Source organism: Heteronotia binoei, chromosome 11 (assembly GCF_032191835.1).
Source record: "Heteronotia binoei isolate CCM8104 ecotype False Entrance Well chromosome 11, APGP_CSIRO_Hbin_v1, whole genome shotgun sequence".
In the NCBI taxonomy this organism is placed as follows: Eukaryota; Metazoa; Chordata; class Lepidosauria; order Squamata; family Gekkonidae; genus Heteronotia; species Heteronotia binoei.
Window position 1 is genome coordinate 43,392,204 of NC_083233.1, and position 17,136 is coordinate 43,409,339.

Genomic DNA, 17,136 nt, shown 5'->3' on the forward strand with positions numbered 1-17,136 from the left:
AATATGATGAGGTCAAGGTCAGGATTGTGTTGTGAGATAAAAATCAGGAAGTCATCAATTCAGAGTCTGAAAGACAGAGTTTTGGGACAGATGTGTACGGTTTCCTCAGTAATGCTGCTGTTGCTGATACAGTGCAGTAGCAACTGAATTTCTACACAGCAGCCTTCGCCGATTTCCCATGTTTCCTGGTTCCCCATGTTCTATGCATCTGCTTTTCTTAACTCCCAGCTTTCTCTTTTAAAAAAGCATCCCCCTTCATTGTGGAGGAAAGGTATATCTCTTCAACAAAAGGAGCCAGATATTTGTACTACAGCCACTCAGGCTTTGCTGTGATCCTTTCCAAAGCAAATTTGCACCACAATGTTGTGGAGAAGCAGAGGAGGGGGACACTTTCCACCCATACTGAATCTGAAACAAGTTACCAGTGTGGAAAAGGAGAAGCATATCAACCCTGCTGAGTTGGCTGAAGCTTCTTGAAGGTGCAGGATCTCTTTCTCTGGGGATATGATATGGGTCTGATGTCCTGTAAGACTGCCTCTTTACCTCTGTGATCTAATTGTATATTTGTAAATAAAGGAAATATTATAAAATTCTTGTAAGTCTCCAGTGTTCTGTTGTCCAATGGGAACCAACCCAGCCCTGACCCCAGAAATTCTTGCCAGTTGGAGAAGGAAGAAGCACATCAAATTCTCCTATCACAGTCTGATTAGGTGCTTTTAAGCAACCTACCCTCACAGCCTCATTCCATCTGTAATACGGAAGTAATAACACTGGCCTACCAGACAGATTGTTGTAAGGACTGCAGAAAAATATTTTGAAGAGCTTCACCGCCAAGTGGGTAAACTCCAGTCACAGTACAACTCTCTAATTCCTTGGCTGCACTACCACACAACCTCAACATTTACAAAGAAGGAATATATTAAGTGAACTGAATATTTATTTAGATATCTATGCCCCACTTTTCTCCTTAATGGGGAACCAACAAAGCTAACAACACCCCTCCATTTTATCCTCACAACAACCCATTTGCCAGGCCAAATCTGCCATTCTAACCTCTACACCATCCTGACTCTAAATATTAAGTACTTATTTACTGTACACATAACCAAGGCTATGTGTAATCATCATGTTTAGATAGATCCAAGCAGGCAGCCGTGTTGGTCTGAAGCAACTGAACAAAGCAGGAGTCAAGTTGCACCTTTAAGACCAACCAATTTTTATTTAGAGCGTAAGTTTTCATGTGCTCTTAAGCACACTTCATCAGATGAGGAATCCATCACAGTGAGCAGAGCCATACATAGCTGGGAGGCAGTGGTCCAGAATGCAACATGGTACAGATTTAAGAACCAATGACAGTGAAGCAAAATTATCTGGTAGGCAGTGGTTTAGAATGTAAAATGGTACAATGACAGAATAGTAAAATAACAAATTGAGCAAACCTTTGATCTGAGTAGCATGAGCATGCAAAAGCAACAAAACAGTAGTATGTCAAAATGTGAGATTGTCTATCAATGACAATGGGAGATGGGTCCAATACATGTAATGAGATAAGCAACCGAAGTTCCTGTTTGAGTGTGTCAATACAGCTAAAAGAGAAATACATTGGATAGTGATGTTCTTGTCCACCTAATTTACTTTTTAACATGTAAACATAATTCTAATTTGCCATAGGAAAAAGGAATACAATAAAATATAGTGAAAATGGGTAAAGCATATGTAATGAGATATACAGCCAATATCCCTATTTTGAGTATGTCAATACAAATAATTATACTAATACACAATTCTAAAAGAGAAACACATTGGAATACTGTGGAGGTATAGCTATACATCACGTTTAGCAACGGAACTCACTACTACAGGATGTAGACAGATGGTTTTTTTAAAAGGTACGACACAGGCCATCAATAGCGATGAGCCCGTGGTGGCTTAATTCCAACTGCTAGAGGACAGCAACGGAGGAAGCTTTAGCAGCTGGGCTGGCTGGCCGCCGTGGGAAACAAACTGGATCTTTGTTCGGGTCCGCCCTGCTCGACGTCCCCTCAAACCATTTATTTCTTCCCCTGAGCAACCCTATTCTTCCTATCCCTTTCTCTCATTTCCCCGCCCCTTCTTCCATCCGGGTTTCTCTGCATCGTTCGGCAACGTACTGACGTCAGCTATATAAGGTCCCGCAGCCCCTTTGTTCCTTCTCAGTGCGTCGTTTGCGGTCTTGCAGCCTAGCGTGGAGTGAGGTTGCAAGGCAGTTTTTAAAGCGGGTGGCCGACCGACGGGCAGGTAAAACAGCTGCTTTTCTTCCCTATTCCCATCACCTCGACTTGCTCTATCTGCTTTGTGCGGAGGGCTTTTATCTCCCTCCCTCTGGGTTGCCCTCGCTCTATCCACACCCCTTTCTCCTCATGGATGCTTAAGCGCCATTTTAATCCGTAGAGCAGGACTGAGGGAAATGAACGACCGGTATGAGGACAGCCGAGAATGGCGTTTTTAACTGAACGGGGGAGGGGTCGGGAAAACGCTTCTAGAGCCGCCATTTTGTGGCTGTTTTAAGGCGCTCCTTTTCAATTCTTCCCACGGGGACCCGGCTTGAGGGTGGTTGGCGTGCGTGCAAGGAGAAGCTGTGTGCGCACGCGCCGCACTTTCTCCTACCCATCGGCTCTCGGCGCGCCTTTTCATATCTTAGCCCGCCACCTCTCAGTGCGCATGCGCTCTCTGCCTTAGCTTTTTTTTTTTCCCCCAAATTGGTTCTTGAGTGTAGTTCTGTATTAAAAAACGAATTGATGCTTTTCTGGCTGGCATCTTAATTGCGTTTTCATTAAGTCGTCACTCACTATTGGGTGGTATATTCGTTTAGAAAACTCACATGCCGCCTCTCCAGAGACTTCCTATATGTGGTGGCCTGTTACCAATATTTCTCCTTCACGCCCGCCCAGTGAGATAGGTCAGGCTGGGGTGGAAGGAGAGACTGTCTCAAGGTTATGCAGGAGGCTTTATAGATTGAGTTAAGGTCTCCCTGGTCCAATACTGTATAACATATTATTTCTCCCTTTTCTTTTGGATCCACATTGCTTTCATGTTTTTCACAGATCTAAGAAGATAATTGTGGGGTAGACTGAAATTTTTTGGTATTAATTTGATGTGCAGAATGTTTTGTTGAAAGATGAAGTCTTTAACTTGATGGGATTTGATTTTTTTGAGCAAGCAAGACCTAACAAGAATCTTGGGTATCTGTAAGAGGGCAGGTCTATCTTATCTGAGCCACCAGGCTGCAGCCAAATTTTCCATTGGAAACATGGAGGCATTTCAGTTTTCTCCAACAATTGAATTTTTTTTGTTGCTGTTGTTCTAAATTCTAGATAGTGTAAAAATGGTGGAAGCAGATCGTCCTGGAAAGCTGTTCATTGGTGGGCTGAATTTAGAGACAAATGAGAAGGCGCTTGAATCTGTCTTTGGCAAATATGGTCGTATAGTGGAAGGTAAGTGTGAAGCATCTTAAGTGGTGGTGTTAAAATTAATTTTGCAATGATGAACTGAACAATCCTGATCAGCTGAAATGATAGAGCTTGTTTGTCCTCTAAGAAGTTCTGAGCAAGCTTCTGTATAAACTCAGTATTTTTCTATATCATGAGCTAGTAGGATGACACTTTGTTCTGTCTTCAGTTCTTCTTATGAAAGATCGTGAAACCAATAAGTCAAGAGGATTTGCTTTTGTCACCTTTGAGAGCCCTGCAGATGCCAAGGATGCTGCCAGAGATATGAATGGAAAGGTAAAGTTGAGAGCAGTTGCATTGCCATAACAAATGAATGCTTTCATTTTATATATAAGGGAAAGCTAGGCAGCAGGATGTGAAGGTCTGGGCATGCAGATGGTCTTTTGTTTGCCTTATTCAACTAAAACAGTTACTAAGAAAGGTCAGCAGCCCTCAGTATAGTGATAGTATAGTCCCCACAGTATTGATTATTTTCTGAACTAAATTAAAGCATGGTGTTTTTGTAAGAATAGTCAGGAGTTTAGCCAAAACAAATTTGTGATTGCTAAATTTAACACATTTAATGTGCTTTTATAAGCCAGAACCCATTCCCTCAGATGCATTAAATTTTGCACTTATATAGGAAGTGATGATATACAACATAGTTACAAATAGAGGGGCGGGGGAGGAGTTAGTGTAAAAAAGGAGCTGGAAGGCTTAGAATCTCAGATATAATTCTGTAAAAACTTAATAGTTTCATCCTGCTTAAGGGACATGGTGGCTAGTTCTGTGAAAATGTTGTAGAGCTCTGCCAGATATTTAATTTTAAAATAATATAATATGCTTGGGCCTGATTTGAAATGTGAGTGGGGGGACTTGCCTGTAATAGAATTTAACACACTGAGCATAAAAACCAGGGATGAATATTCATTTGTCTGTACTGTAGCATTTGCATGACTATATAAAAATCTTTAGGTGATGTGATTCTGCATTGTAGTCATTATAAGTAATATACTACATATGTATAAGAGTAAAATCCAAAAAATATTGTATTAAGTAAGTGCCAAGCTATTAAATAGGTGTTCTAGAGATGTGGTGCTACCATATGAAGCACAGACTGGACACTTGGAATGGAGTCCACAAATTGTCAGTTGGTCTGGATTCTTAGATCACGTTAAAGCTTCTAAACCTTTAATCCGTAAGATGATCACCAAATTCCAAGTGGATTTCCCTAATTTAGACAAAACTGGGCAAATTCTTAGCCCATTTCTTATATACATGGCTATGGAAATAATGCTCAAGAACCTTGAAAGACAGATTTGTGAAATACCAGCCGAAACAGTAACATGGAGGCATAAGAGCAGGATTTGATTCTAGTAGTGGTTTAGAGACGAACAAGGGGTTTTTTGAGGGGGGGGGGTTAAAAGATTTCAAAGTCCCTCATCAGAGCTTTGACTCTTGAAAGCTTATACCTCATCAGAGCTTCCCTCATCAGAGCTTTGACTCTTGAAAGCTTATACCTCAAAAATCTTTTTTTAAACAAACTGATTATTGGCATGAACGCAGCAGAAAAGAGCCAGTGGGATGAGCAAGTTGACAAAAAGACATCTGAAGACAGGCAGCTACTGTTCAGTTTTCAAATCCTTTTTACTTCGAGAACTCCCAAACTCTTCCAAAGGAGGACTTAGAACTGTGACCACATGGCACAGAGGATTTCCACGGGATTGTCCTTCCTGGCTGGAGAAAGGGGGGCATCCTTCTCCAAGCATCAGATTAAAAAATGGTGGCACAAGTTCCTTTCAGTTGCCCCTAACCCTAGGATGCTGGGATGGGAGGCTCAAAAGATGCTACTCTGGTTTCTCTACAGATCACATAAATCTTTCGCCTTTTAATTTGAAAATCTTGTTGGTCTTTAAGGCGCTACTAGACTTGCAGCTAGCTTTTCTACTGTAGACACAACTACCCTACTAAAACTGTCTTCAGGTGTACTGCATGGTCTTCTACCATTACTAAAATTTTGCTGAAAATATCCTAGTACTGACATTGGACTGTATTTTTGGATGTAGGACCTAGCTTAGACATGTAGAAGCCAGACTGCTTCCCTCCCAGCATCCACAGTTTCCTACTTTTAATAACCACACTTTCTAATTATGGAGGAGGGTCTTACCAGCTTTTCCAATGATGAAAAAGGGATGAAGAGTCCTCTTTGGCCACCCGTCCTGCTATCATAAAATCTAAATTTTCTCAAGAATCCAACATGGGTTTCTGAACAACTGCAGAATTATTGGACCTACTAATTAGTGGTGAGCCTGTCACAAGTTCATTCTCAAGATAAAGCTGTCATCAGGACTCCAGTTTTGATTGTTTAATATACATTATTAGAGCAGTAAGAACTTTATATCTTTGCATGACATGTACCCATCTCTAACACTTAAGGAGTTTCCTTTGCAAAGTTACCTGTGCCCCGTCCAATTACAGCAGATGGGTGAAAGCAGCAGCAACCACACTAGGAGGTCAAGGGGGTTATTTAAAACTACATGAACTCACAGCTTAGCTTGGCTGTTGCTTCGTAAGAGCCACATAAAATAAACATCGCAAATAGATGGGGAGGGAGAGATGGAAAGAAAGCAACTTTAACTTTAAATGCATTCTCCCAAGTTGCTAGCTTGACTTGGAGAAGTGACTTAAAGAGACAAATGCCTTCTTCAAGCCAGCCAACAGGATGGTGGAGGCTTTGAGAGCCACAAAATATTTGTGAAAGAGCCACATGTGGCTCCCGAGCCGTAGTTCAGCCACCCCTGCTCTAGAAGGAGGCTCTGGGCGAGTGCCCCTCCTTGCTGTCTTCCACCCACCCAAGTGAAGGCATTCACTCCCCACCCACATCAAAGGGAGGATCTCTGCAATCTGGAGAGCAGTTGTAATTTTGAGTGATATCCAGCCCTCACCTGGAGATTGGTAACATTAGTTCCCAGGAGGAAATGTCTTCCCACCCAAGTGTCTGAGGTCCCATCTGTCCTCAAATCCCACCCTCTCCAGGCCCCATCCCTTAAATCTCCAGGAATTTTCTAACAGGGAGTTGACAGCCCTATCTCCTTCCTTTAATCTGCTCCTTTGACTTCAGCTTTACATTGCCTTCACCCTCCTTGCAGCCTCTATATAGGAAAAGGACAGTCTTTCTCCATAGTGTGTGGGGGGACCAAAGCAACTTCCTTCATTTTCCTCTCCCTCCCCTTTGATCTGAACAACCCTGTGAGGTAGGTTAGGCTGGAAGTCTTTGACTGGTCTTAAATCACCCAGAGCAAGTATCTGGGTCTGACAGACCCCCACTCTGAAGCCCTAACTCCTATGCCCTCCTCAAACTCCACCATAGAATCTCCAGGAATTTCCCAACAATCTGGAAGGGTATCACTAAAGGCCTCTAGGTGAGTGCCCTCCCACCCTTGCTGTCTTCCCACCCACCCAAGTGAAGGCATTCACTCCTCATACCCCCCCCCCCTCAAGGGAAGTGATCTCCAGCCCTCACCTGGAGATTGGTAACAGTGGTTCCCAGGAGGAAACCACATTATACCTGTCTGGTCCCACCCCTCCTCACACCCCACCCCTTAAATATCCAGGAATTTTCTAACCTGGAGTGGGCAACTCTACAGCCACTACATAGGAAAAGGACAGTCTTCACAGTGGGGGTGGGGACCAAAGCAGCTTACATCATTCTTCTCCCCCTCTTTAATCTGAACAACCACCCTGTGAGGCTTCCCTATCTCATTTTCAGGCAACCATCCTGGGATGAGTGCCCCCAACTCTTGCTGTCTTCCCACCCAAGTGAAGGGATTCACTCCCCCCCCCCCCAAGGGGAGCTGATATCTGCCATCTGGAGATCAGTTGTAATTCTCAGTGATCTCCAGCCCTCACCTGGAGATTGGCAATAGTGGTCTCCTGGGAGGAAATGGCTGGTAGCATCGGGGCACCCAGAAGGTGCTGCCAGGCCTAGGTTAGCCAGCCTCCAGATGGAGCCTGAAGATCTGGGGTCACAAGTGAACTAGAGACAACACATCTCTCCCCATCCTGGGGAGATGTTCCCCTAAGGCCAACCCTTTGCTGACCAACAGCCTATGTTGCCTAGCAGCAGCCTCTGGCTAGCACTTTCCAGGTTGCAGGAAGCACTCCCAGCAGGGCCAAGCCTCTCTAGCTATTTCTGCAGTCTTCAGAAGCTGAGTGTGTTGAGAGGCCTTTCGTGAGGCTGCAGTAGCTCTACAGCCCTTTCTGAGGCCAGTTGACAAAGGACACACAGAAGAGTTGAAGATGTGGCTCTCTTTGAGGGAAGACTGTGTCTGGAAGTTTGTTGAATATTCTTGGGCCTGAGTAGGCGGGGCAGGGAAGTCAGACAATGGGAGGCCAGAGACACTGACCAAAGTGTGATGGACCAGTCGTTCTGGAAATATTAGCCAATGGCTATCCTCAATTTGGCCATGGTGATAAGAGAATTATTACTATAGATAACTTCTAAGAAATAGAAGCAGTAATTGAATACAACAAAGCACCATAAGGTAAACAAGGCTAGGGATTTGCGCAGTTCTTAAAAGCAAGCTTTTCTTGCTATTAACAACCAAATGTGTCTGTTTAGTCTTTAGATGGAAAAGCCATTAAAGTGGAACAGGCTACCAAACCTCTGTTTGAATCTGGTAGACGTGGGCCCCCACCCCATCCAAGGAGCAGAGGCCCTCCCAGAGGTCTTAGAGGTGGAAGAGGTGGCAGTGGAACACGGGGTCCTCCTTCAAGGGGGAACCATTTGGGTATGTGCCTGAATTCTTCCTTGTAACTGGACAACGTATAGAGGTTGCTGTTTGGTAGTATGCTGGAAAAATAATTGTGTAGACAAGGAGTGCTGTTTTCAGACATTCCAATTGGAGCAACACAAATGAGGAACCTTGTTTACAAAAAGAAATTCATGATACCTTGGTAAGAGTTGAATGATTCTCTTGTTCTAATTAAAAGGATTGAAATGTGATCTTCTTTTCACTCTGTTCCCTCCTAGTAGTGCCCAAGTGTGTTATAGCAATAGAACTAGGGAATTAATCTCGTACTGGGTAGGCAAGTTGAAGATGATGTTTAATGAATTTCCAGAAACTTGTAGGCAATTCTCATCATGCAGAGTCCTACTTAACTGTAAAATATTGAATGTTTATTCATGAAGCGCCAGGATCACTCCCTCTGCCCTCCAATCCCAGCGCTTGCTTTAAGCATCAGAGCTGGAGCCAGGCAGACAGGCACCAAGGAAGCACCCGCCCCCTCCCCAAACCCAGCGCTTCGCGAGCGCTGGCTGTGGAGGGTGCAGCGTACTTCCTCCGTGCTTGTCTGCCTGGCTCCAGCTCTGATGCTTACAGCAAGCGCCAGGATCACTCCCTCCGCCCTCTGATCTCAGCGCTTGCTTTAAGCATCAGAGCTGGAGCCAGGCAGACAGGCACGGAGGAAGCACGCTGCACCCTCCACAGCCGGCGCTTGCGAAGCGCTGGGTTTGCGGAGGGGGGGGTGCTTCTTCGGTGCCTGTCTGCCTGGCTCCAGCTCTGATGCTTAAAGCAAGCGCTGGGATCGGAGGGCAGAGCGATCCTGGCGCTTGCTGTAAGCGTCAGAGCTGGAGAAAGGCACGGAGGAAGCACGCTGCCCTCTCCGCTGCCAGCGCACGCGAAGCGCTGGGTTTGCGGTGGGGGCAGCGTGGAGCGATCCCAGCGCTTGCTGGAAGAAGCTGGAGCCAGGCAGGCAGGCGTGGGGGAAGCGCCGGGATCAGAGGCGGAGGCAACAGATCCCCCCCCGGAAGGTACCTTCGCTCCATAAGACGCACACTCCCCCCCCTTTTGGGGGGGGTGCGTCTTATGGTCCGAAAAATACGGTAAATGTCCTGGAGCTGAATACTTGTCTTTCCTTTTTGTTGTAGTAAAATTACCTCATGTTGTCATGGCTCGTTATCTGAATAAATATTTAAAAATCCTACTTCTTGGTTTGGCTCCACTGTTTCTATGAAAACCATTGCTTGCTGAACTGGCTGTGATCCAGTGAAATGGAAACAGAGTAGAAGTCTTTTTGCATGTATTCCGAGTGCAAATGAGCCTTATTTACAACAATAATGGTTCCTGTTCCTAGTAAGGCAGATCTCTTTTCTTTGTTGGATTTGGGAAGCTTGCTTGTGTTGTTCCTGTTACTAAAGTTAGGTGTACTGCCTAGTTAACCCCAGCTGCTACTGTTCTAGGTTCTTCTAGAGGTCCTCTTCCAATGAAAAGAGGTCCACCTCCACGCAGTGGGGGCCCTCCACCTAAAAGACCTGCTCCCTCAGGACCTGTACGTAGCAGCAGTGGAATGGGAGGCAGAGGTAAGTCTTTCCAAACATGCAACTGAAAAAATGTAACAAAGATTGTAAAATATCTCTTGGTGCTCTGTGTAAATTAGTAAAACCAGTAAACAACCTCAACTGAGATGATCCTAAGAGATCCACAACTCATTGCAGGACTTGGTAGTCCATGCTTTTCATGTTTCTTCATTTAATTTGGTGTGTGGATTGATTAGGGGTGTGCATTCGGCAATACCAAGCCGAAAAAATACTTAGGAAATATTTTGTCAGTATTTTCAGGATATTTTTTTCAATGGAATATAAAGCTTGACATTGTCTAAAGCTATCTGAAATGGCCAAGCAAAAATCCCAAAAATGAAAGTGGGGAATGCATTTAAAGGGAAGATAGTCCCTTTAAAATGCCTTTTGCAAGCTATGCTAGGAGGTGAGTTCACCTGGAAGGTGTTAAAAGAAAAGGCAGTCACTTTACACACCTCCATGTGGTGTTGTTTGCAAAAGGTGTTTAAAGGGAACTTCCCCTTGAAATGCCTTTTTTCTTCCTGGAAATAATGGAGGATGGTGACATCTTCTTTGGGGGCTCATAGAATTAGACCCCCTGGTCCAACCTTTTTAAAACTTCAGAAGGTTTTCAAAGAGGATAGAGCTGCTGGTGCCTCCTCAAAAACCTCCCAAGTTTTAAAAAGATTGGATCAGGGGGTCCAATTCCGTGAGCCCCCAAAGAAGGTGCCCCTGCCTACTTTATTTCTGGCACCTCTACATAAAAAACCCCTGCCCCCACAGAGCCCCAGATCTCTCCATTGTATCCCAAGATGACCATTGACTATTGTCCCTGTAGGATATAATGGAGCCAAAAAATTTCAGGAATCCTGAATATTTACCAAATACCATACTGGTATTGGTATTTTTGGAATGTTGGGAAATACCAATAGTTTTTTGGCTCAGTATACCCAAACCCCCAAAATTCCAGGGGGGGGGTTGCACACCTAATATTGATCCCTTCAGATATACTGACTCTGTAAACTCCCATACTGAAATTACTTGCTAATTCTAAGACTTCGAGAGCCAGTTTGGTGTAGTGGTTAAGTGTGCGGACTCTTATCTGGGAGAACCAGGTTTGATTCCCCACTCCTCCACTTCCACCTGCTAGCATTGGCTTGGGTCAGCCAGAGCTCTGGCAGAGGTTGTCCTTGAAAGGGCAGCTGCTGTGAGAGCCCTCTCCAGCCCCACCCACCTCACAGGGTGTCTGTTGTGGGGGAGGAAGGTAGAGGAGATTGTGAGCCGCTCTGAGACTCTTCGGAGTGGAGAGCGGGATATAAATCCAATATCATCTTCTAGCGCAAAATTGAATTCCCATTCTTTTTTTCCACTTTGGCATGCTTTCTAAATGATGTTTATGTATCTTATGTCCTAATGGGTCATTGTTGCCCACTGAAGCAGTAATTTGTTAATAACCCACTATTTGGAATTATCTTTAATCCCTTGGAGTGAACATGTGTTTTGTAGGCCACTCCCCTTATGCCACAGAATCTCATGCAACGCTATTAGAAGTGTTGCAGAATATAGGCTTCTGAACCTTGCTTTATTTGCTGTTATCCATTTCAGAGGAATTGAAACCAGAGGAATTTATCCTCTCAAGTGACGTTATCTCTCTTCTTTCTTTCTGATAGTGGCTATATTAAGCCTCTTCTCTTCTCCTTCCTCTCCTATGTTGGTTTAGGAGTTATCTGTTTTCTTTATTCAACCTGGTGGAAGATTTGTATCAGTTTTACCTTAATTTTTGTAAGATTCACATCAAAATGTTTTATTTTGCATTTGATTGTTTTAGCACCCCTGTCACGTGGCAGAGACAGCTATGGAGGTCCACCTCGTAGAGAGCCACTACCATCACGAAGAGATGTCTACTTATCTCCAAGAGATGATGGTTACAGTACTAAAGACAGGTAAAATTAGGTGCTGTTAGTTGAATATTTTTAAGTTACTAAGAGATCAATAGTGTACTAGAGCTTTTTGTCACTGACTTCTCGAATAAGTAATGTGGTTTTCACTTCCATAGTTATTCAAGTCGAGATTATCCAAGTTCCAGAGACACAAGGGATTATGCTCCACCTCCACGAGATTATGCCTACCGTGATTATGGTCATTCCAGTTCACGTGATGAGTACTCCTCAAGAGGTTACAGGTATCTTGTGTTCCAAGTGTTTGTGTGTGAGTCTGTGATATAATATATGACAATCTGATCAGGTTTTCTGTAGGCTTGGCAGTTGGTGTTTGCAGCACAGTAATGGGAGCAAAGTAGTAAAAAAAAGAAATTTGAGGCCATCACTGTACTTGCGTGAGACAACATTGATTTGCTAAGAGCAGCTATAACAAGCCAGCCAGAAAATGGTGTAAAGGTACATGATCTCCTGTGTAGTAGTCCATCTGTGCCTGCATAGGATGGTACCTGGGAACCATATGAAAGCTTGAAAGAGGGGTGTAAACACAATATTTAGAAGTAAGTGTTCATGGGACAACTTGTACTAAACCTCAGTAGTTATTCCTCTTACAGTGACCGTGATGGCTACGGAGGGCGTGACCGGGACTACTCAGATCACCCAAGTGGAGGCTCTTACAGAGATTCATATGACAGTTATGGTAAGTGCTTATTTTTAGGGTCTTAAGGAGACTGTAACACAACTTGTTCTCTACTTGTTAGACTGCTTCTGTGTGAGGGGGAGTTTGAATGCTGGGGTTGCCCACCACAGTGGGGAAAAGTACAGTTATTTTATTTAACAGCACAATTGAATTGCAGTTCCCATAATCTAACGAAGCAAAAGTTCAACATTCATGAATTACAGCTATCACTGGAAAAAAATGTCTGAGTTTCTTCTCTAAAATTGCAAGCTGTTCTGGAATAACCCCAAAAAGAGCTGCCTTGAGAAAAACCGGCATCTTCAAACAGCCTTTTATTTCATTCACTGCCCGATACTTCCCTGCCAAATGTCCCAACGTTGTGAGATTTATATAATCTTCTCAGTTAATACAAAAGAGTAACAGAAGCCTTTGATTCAATTTTTAAACTCAGATGTAAAATTGTGGTGATATGATTTATAGTGTTGCCCTATTACCTGACCATTGAACCTGCAGGTAACTCACGTAGTGCTCCACCTGCACGAGGGCCCCCTCCATCTTATGGTGGAAGCAGTCGCTATGACGATTACGGGAGCACCCGAGATGGGTATGGTGGAAGTCGAGAAAGTTATTCAAGCAGCAGAAGTGATGTCTACTCAAGTGGCCGTGATCGTGTTGGAAGACAAGACAGAGGCCTGCCCCCTTCTATGGAAAGGGGCTATCCTCCTCCACGGGATTCATACAGCAGCTCAAGCCGCGGAGCACCCAGAGGTGGCGGCCGTGGAGGGAGTCGCTCTGATAGAGGTGGAGGCCGAAGCAGATACTAAATCTTTACAATTATTGGACCAAATCAGTTTTTTCCTCAAACAAATGGAATGTGGAAGTTCTATCTTCACTCCCAGAGGACTACTGAAAAGTTGTTTTTACCTTTTTTTTATTGTTGCCTGTTAAGTTCCCCTCCATGACTTATGTTTTTTGTGAGAAAAAGTAAACACTTGTTATTTCATTTCAAAATTGTTAATATTTCTCTCAAAAAGCAGATGTTAATGTATGACATTTGAGCCTGTATTACTAGTGTTGTAACTTTCACAGTAAACGTTAACCCTAAAATGCCTCACTTCTCACCTCATCAATGAGACCAGCAAACCTAAAGCTCCGCATACAACGTGTAGCCATCTAAAATGGCCATGGATCATTCTACGTATGCAAATGTGCCATTTTTCTGGGCACCATTTTAGTTGTTGGAGGGTGGTGGGGATGTGTGCCAAACTTAAAATGTTAGTGCTAGAATGCACACAAAGCTCCCAAATATGAAATTTCTTCAGCCTTGTGTAAAATTCAAGATACCATTCAGTCATTAAATCAAAACAACAAATGGATAATGCTGAATGTGCATTGTGCCTTCCTACGTGTTTCATTTGGGAATTTGCAAGAACCTCATCCCCCCCCAAATAAAATAATAATCTGTAGTAAGCAAGCTACAGAGTTCTGTAAATAAAAGGTTTGACCGGTTCCATCAAAGAAGCTACAAAACAATACTTGCTCTTACTGTTTCAAATTTTTGCAACCCTGTAGTGTCTCATTTTTAAAGGAACATCTTTGACTCCAAAGGCAAAATGGAGAAAATAAGATAAGCAAAGAAGTCTTTCTCTCCAACTTCAGTGAAAGGCTTATGGCTTCATATTAACAGTGAAACTTACAGCATTCCACAACAGATATAAAGCACCAAATGCCTGTGAAACAGCAAAGATGGTAAGCAAAGCAAACTAGTTTTTCAGTCTAAGTCAAACTTGAAATCAAAACTATCATCTTCCTAGTACGGTAGGATATGCTGTACATCATGGCAATGGAAGTTCTATCTAGATGTAAAGAATGCAGCACCCAATGGAAAAACTGTGCTGGATAACCTTAGGCGAAGCCTTCTAAATTCAGCATAACCTTATCTTGGATGAAAGTGTGTATGGCACAAAGCTTTTGAAAATGACACTTTAAAAAAGCAGCTCATTGTAGACAAACTCCCTGTAAAAGGGTTGAAAAGGGTTGCTTTTTGCCCAGTGTGTTTCAATGAAGATCCTTAACCAGGCTCCTCTGTATATTAAGAAATTAAAACCCTAACATAAACTGAAATTGGCTTAAGTTGCCAAAATCTAGATCATCTTGGGGAATTTCGAGCAAGCCATGGTTACGAACCTGATGTTTAGTTGGATGCCTGATCACTTTTTGTACTGTAGTCTTTTGTGGAGAGTGTTGATGCAAAATGGCAGGACCTGTGGCACATTGTCATGACCCAGGTGCAGCCGCGAAGTTCAGAGATGCTCTTGTTAAGACTTGAAGACCTCCAACTAAAGTTCCACTGTAGTCCTCAAAATATATTTGCCAATCAACTTATGGATTGACCATGAAAATCACCATTGGAAAGGAAATAAGAATCCATAAGCCATGCAACTTATCACTAAGCCACCAGTTCATTTCCAAGCAAGTGAACCTTCCACCTCAAACTAAAGCATTAGAGCTTGAAACAGATTAATCGGCAAACCCAGGCATACCAGTTTGTTTTTTTGAGGGGGAGGTTATGGGCTTGGGCAACTTGTGCTAGCTCTGTTTTTCATACCTGTGCTAACTGTTGCAGGCTGACCATCACCCAAGGAGATATGACCTGAGATGCAGTATGTCGATGGTGGACAACATGGATATTGGCTAAAGCAGTTCAGCAGGTGAATTCTAAAGAGGAACTGTAGCTTTATGAGCAGTACAAAGCCTTTAGCTTGAATCTGAGAACTAGTACCTGTTTCAAAGTAGAATTGAAATTGAAACTAGGTACTTCAGCCACGGAGATTGTCCAAGTGTCAAGATTCAAATACAAAACCCCCCCGGCAACTTGTGTTCTACTCCAGTAGGAAAAAATGCTGAGAAGCCAATAATCAGTTTCTTTGAACTGAAGGCTTCTGTACATGTTCTGAGTAATTCCACTATGTGGAGAAATGACTGACTTTTAAAATGTGACTTATGGTCAGTGGCCATAAAGGGTGTAATTTTCAGCTGGTTAGGTTTTTAACTGGAGGGGGAAAATCTGCCCTAAACACAAACATAGAGCCTGCTACATACTGTGGATGTTTGTACACAGGTGCATATTAGTGTAAGCCAGGGGTGGCCATGCTGGCTGGGGCTGATGTGAGTTGTAGGCAAAACACCTGTAGAGCCACTGTTCCCCACCCCTGGTGTAAGCTCAAGTTGCATGTAAAATACAAAACTTAGGTGAGCCGTTAGTAGAAATAGTGAATTGCTGTCCTTAAATAGTCCAGCAGGGGTGTCAAACATGCAGCCTGGCAGCTGGATCAGACCCCCAGAGGGTTTCCTATCAGGCCTGCAAGTAAGTCTGCTTTCTTCTCCCTCTCTCTTGCTTCCGTCTGCATCACAGGTTGCAGGCTTGCTCAATCACACAGGAGCTACAGAGCAAAGCCTCTGTTTTCTCCATTGGCTGAGGCTCCTCTCAGAGCCAGAGTTTCCTAAGATCAAGGATGTTTTAAGCATGTTTTATTTTAAACTTTTTTTAAATTTGCGTTTGTCTCTGTCCTTTATAAAGTTTATATATCTGCTACCTGGCATATTTTATGACTCACATGGCCCGGCAAGGTCTCATTTATGTCAGATCTGCCCTCATGGTCTACAGCTTTTCAAGAATTGAGTTGTGTAGTAGTTCTTGCTGCTAGAAAAGTATTGGTTTTGTTTTAGATGTTAAGGCACTCTACTTACTTTGATTTTCAGAAACTTTTCTAATGAGATGCAGAAGCAACTAACATTGTCTTTAAAGAGTGAGTTTGTGAGTGCAGCTTGCTGCTAAGGTTGTAGCAATGCTAACTGGAATACCCTTATAATTGATGGCAACCAGAAGGCTCTTTTGGACATTAGTGTATACAGTGGTGCATTCAAGTCGAGACAGGAAGTACTATTCAGCCATCTGGAAAGCAGTGAATAGAGTAGCTTATTGAGAAGCTGTAAACAGATGAAATAGAACCATGGTTTTCTAAAGATTCTGTGTACAGAAGTTGTGGAGCATAATTGTCACATCAGCAGTCTTTTGCGAGTTGCTACTTATTTCTTTTCTTTGAGGTTGATTCAGGTTAATTTACTGGTAATTCAGTGATCTCAAGCCATTTCTTCTCTTTGAAACAGTGCTGATTCTGCTTTCTCTCTCTTTTTTTTTTTTAGGTACTTGGCTAATTGTGGTGAAGAGCAGATGCCCATGGAGAATGCAGTGTTGGGCAGGCTTAAAACACAATTACAGTGTTTAAGGAAAACTTTTCAGAGGGAGGTCAAAGTGCTATTATGCATCTAGATTATGGGTCCAGGAAAGACAACAGGAAGCAATCTTTAGCATTTTTGCCCAAATTACCTGGTTCCCTTTAACAAAGGGGTCACCAGCCTCTAATGAGAGCTGCCTTGGGGTAATGAAGAATATTGTGAAATCCTTCCTTCTGTGTTATGTCTAGGGAGAGCACCAGAAATGAAGCTGTCAGCTAAACATCCCAGAGGAAAATTCTACAAAATCTTTATTTTAAAAAAGCCTAGAGCAGGCTATCTTTTCTGGGGTTTCTAGGGGATGCACTAAATCATCTGCAACAGTGGTCCCCAACCTTTTTGGCATCAGGGACTGGTTTTGTGGAAGACAATTTTTCTGCGGACCAGGGAGTGGGGGGAGCTATGGTTTCAGGATGATAC

At 43.3% G+C, this 17,136-nt stretch overlaps 1 protein-coding gene and 1 non-coding gene across 3 annotated transcripts; both read left to right on the top strand.

The window, feature by feature from the left end:
• The first annotated feature begins 2,196 nt into the window (after positions 1-2,196).
• RBMX (RNA binding motif protein X-linked) lies at positions 2,197-13,531 on the top strand. 2 transcript variants are annotated; one of them, XM_060250186.1, is made up of 8 exons: positions 2,197-3,473; positions 3,658-3,764; positions 8,089-8,257; positions 9,709-9,828; positions 11,633-11,747; positions 11,861-11,986; positions 12,341-12,441; positions 12,934-13,531. In XM_060250186.1, the coding sequence occupies exons 1-8, from the start codon at positions 3,365-3,367 to the stop codon at positions 13,242-13,244; spliced, it is 1,158 nt and encodes a 385-aa protein (XP_060106169.1). In that variant the 5' UTR covers positions 2,197-3,364; the 3' UTR covers positions 13,245-13,531. The 2 variants fall into 2 exon arrangements, with proteins under 2 accessions (XP_060106169.1, XP_060106170.1); XM_060250187.1 differs by having other exon boundaries at positions 12,356-12,441.
• On the top strand, positions 3,517-3,589 carry LOC132579790 (small nucleolar RNA SNORD61). Its single transcript, XR_009556008.1, has one exon. It is a non-coding gene; the product is annotated as a small nucleolar RNA SNORD61 (small nucleolar RNA).
• Positions 13,532-17,136: the final 3,605 nt, after the last annotated feature.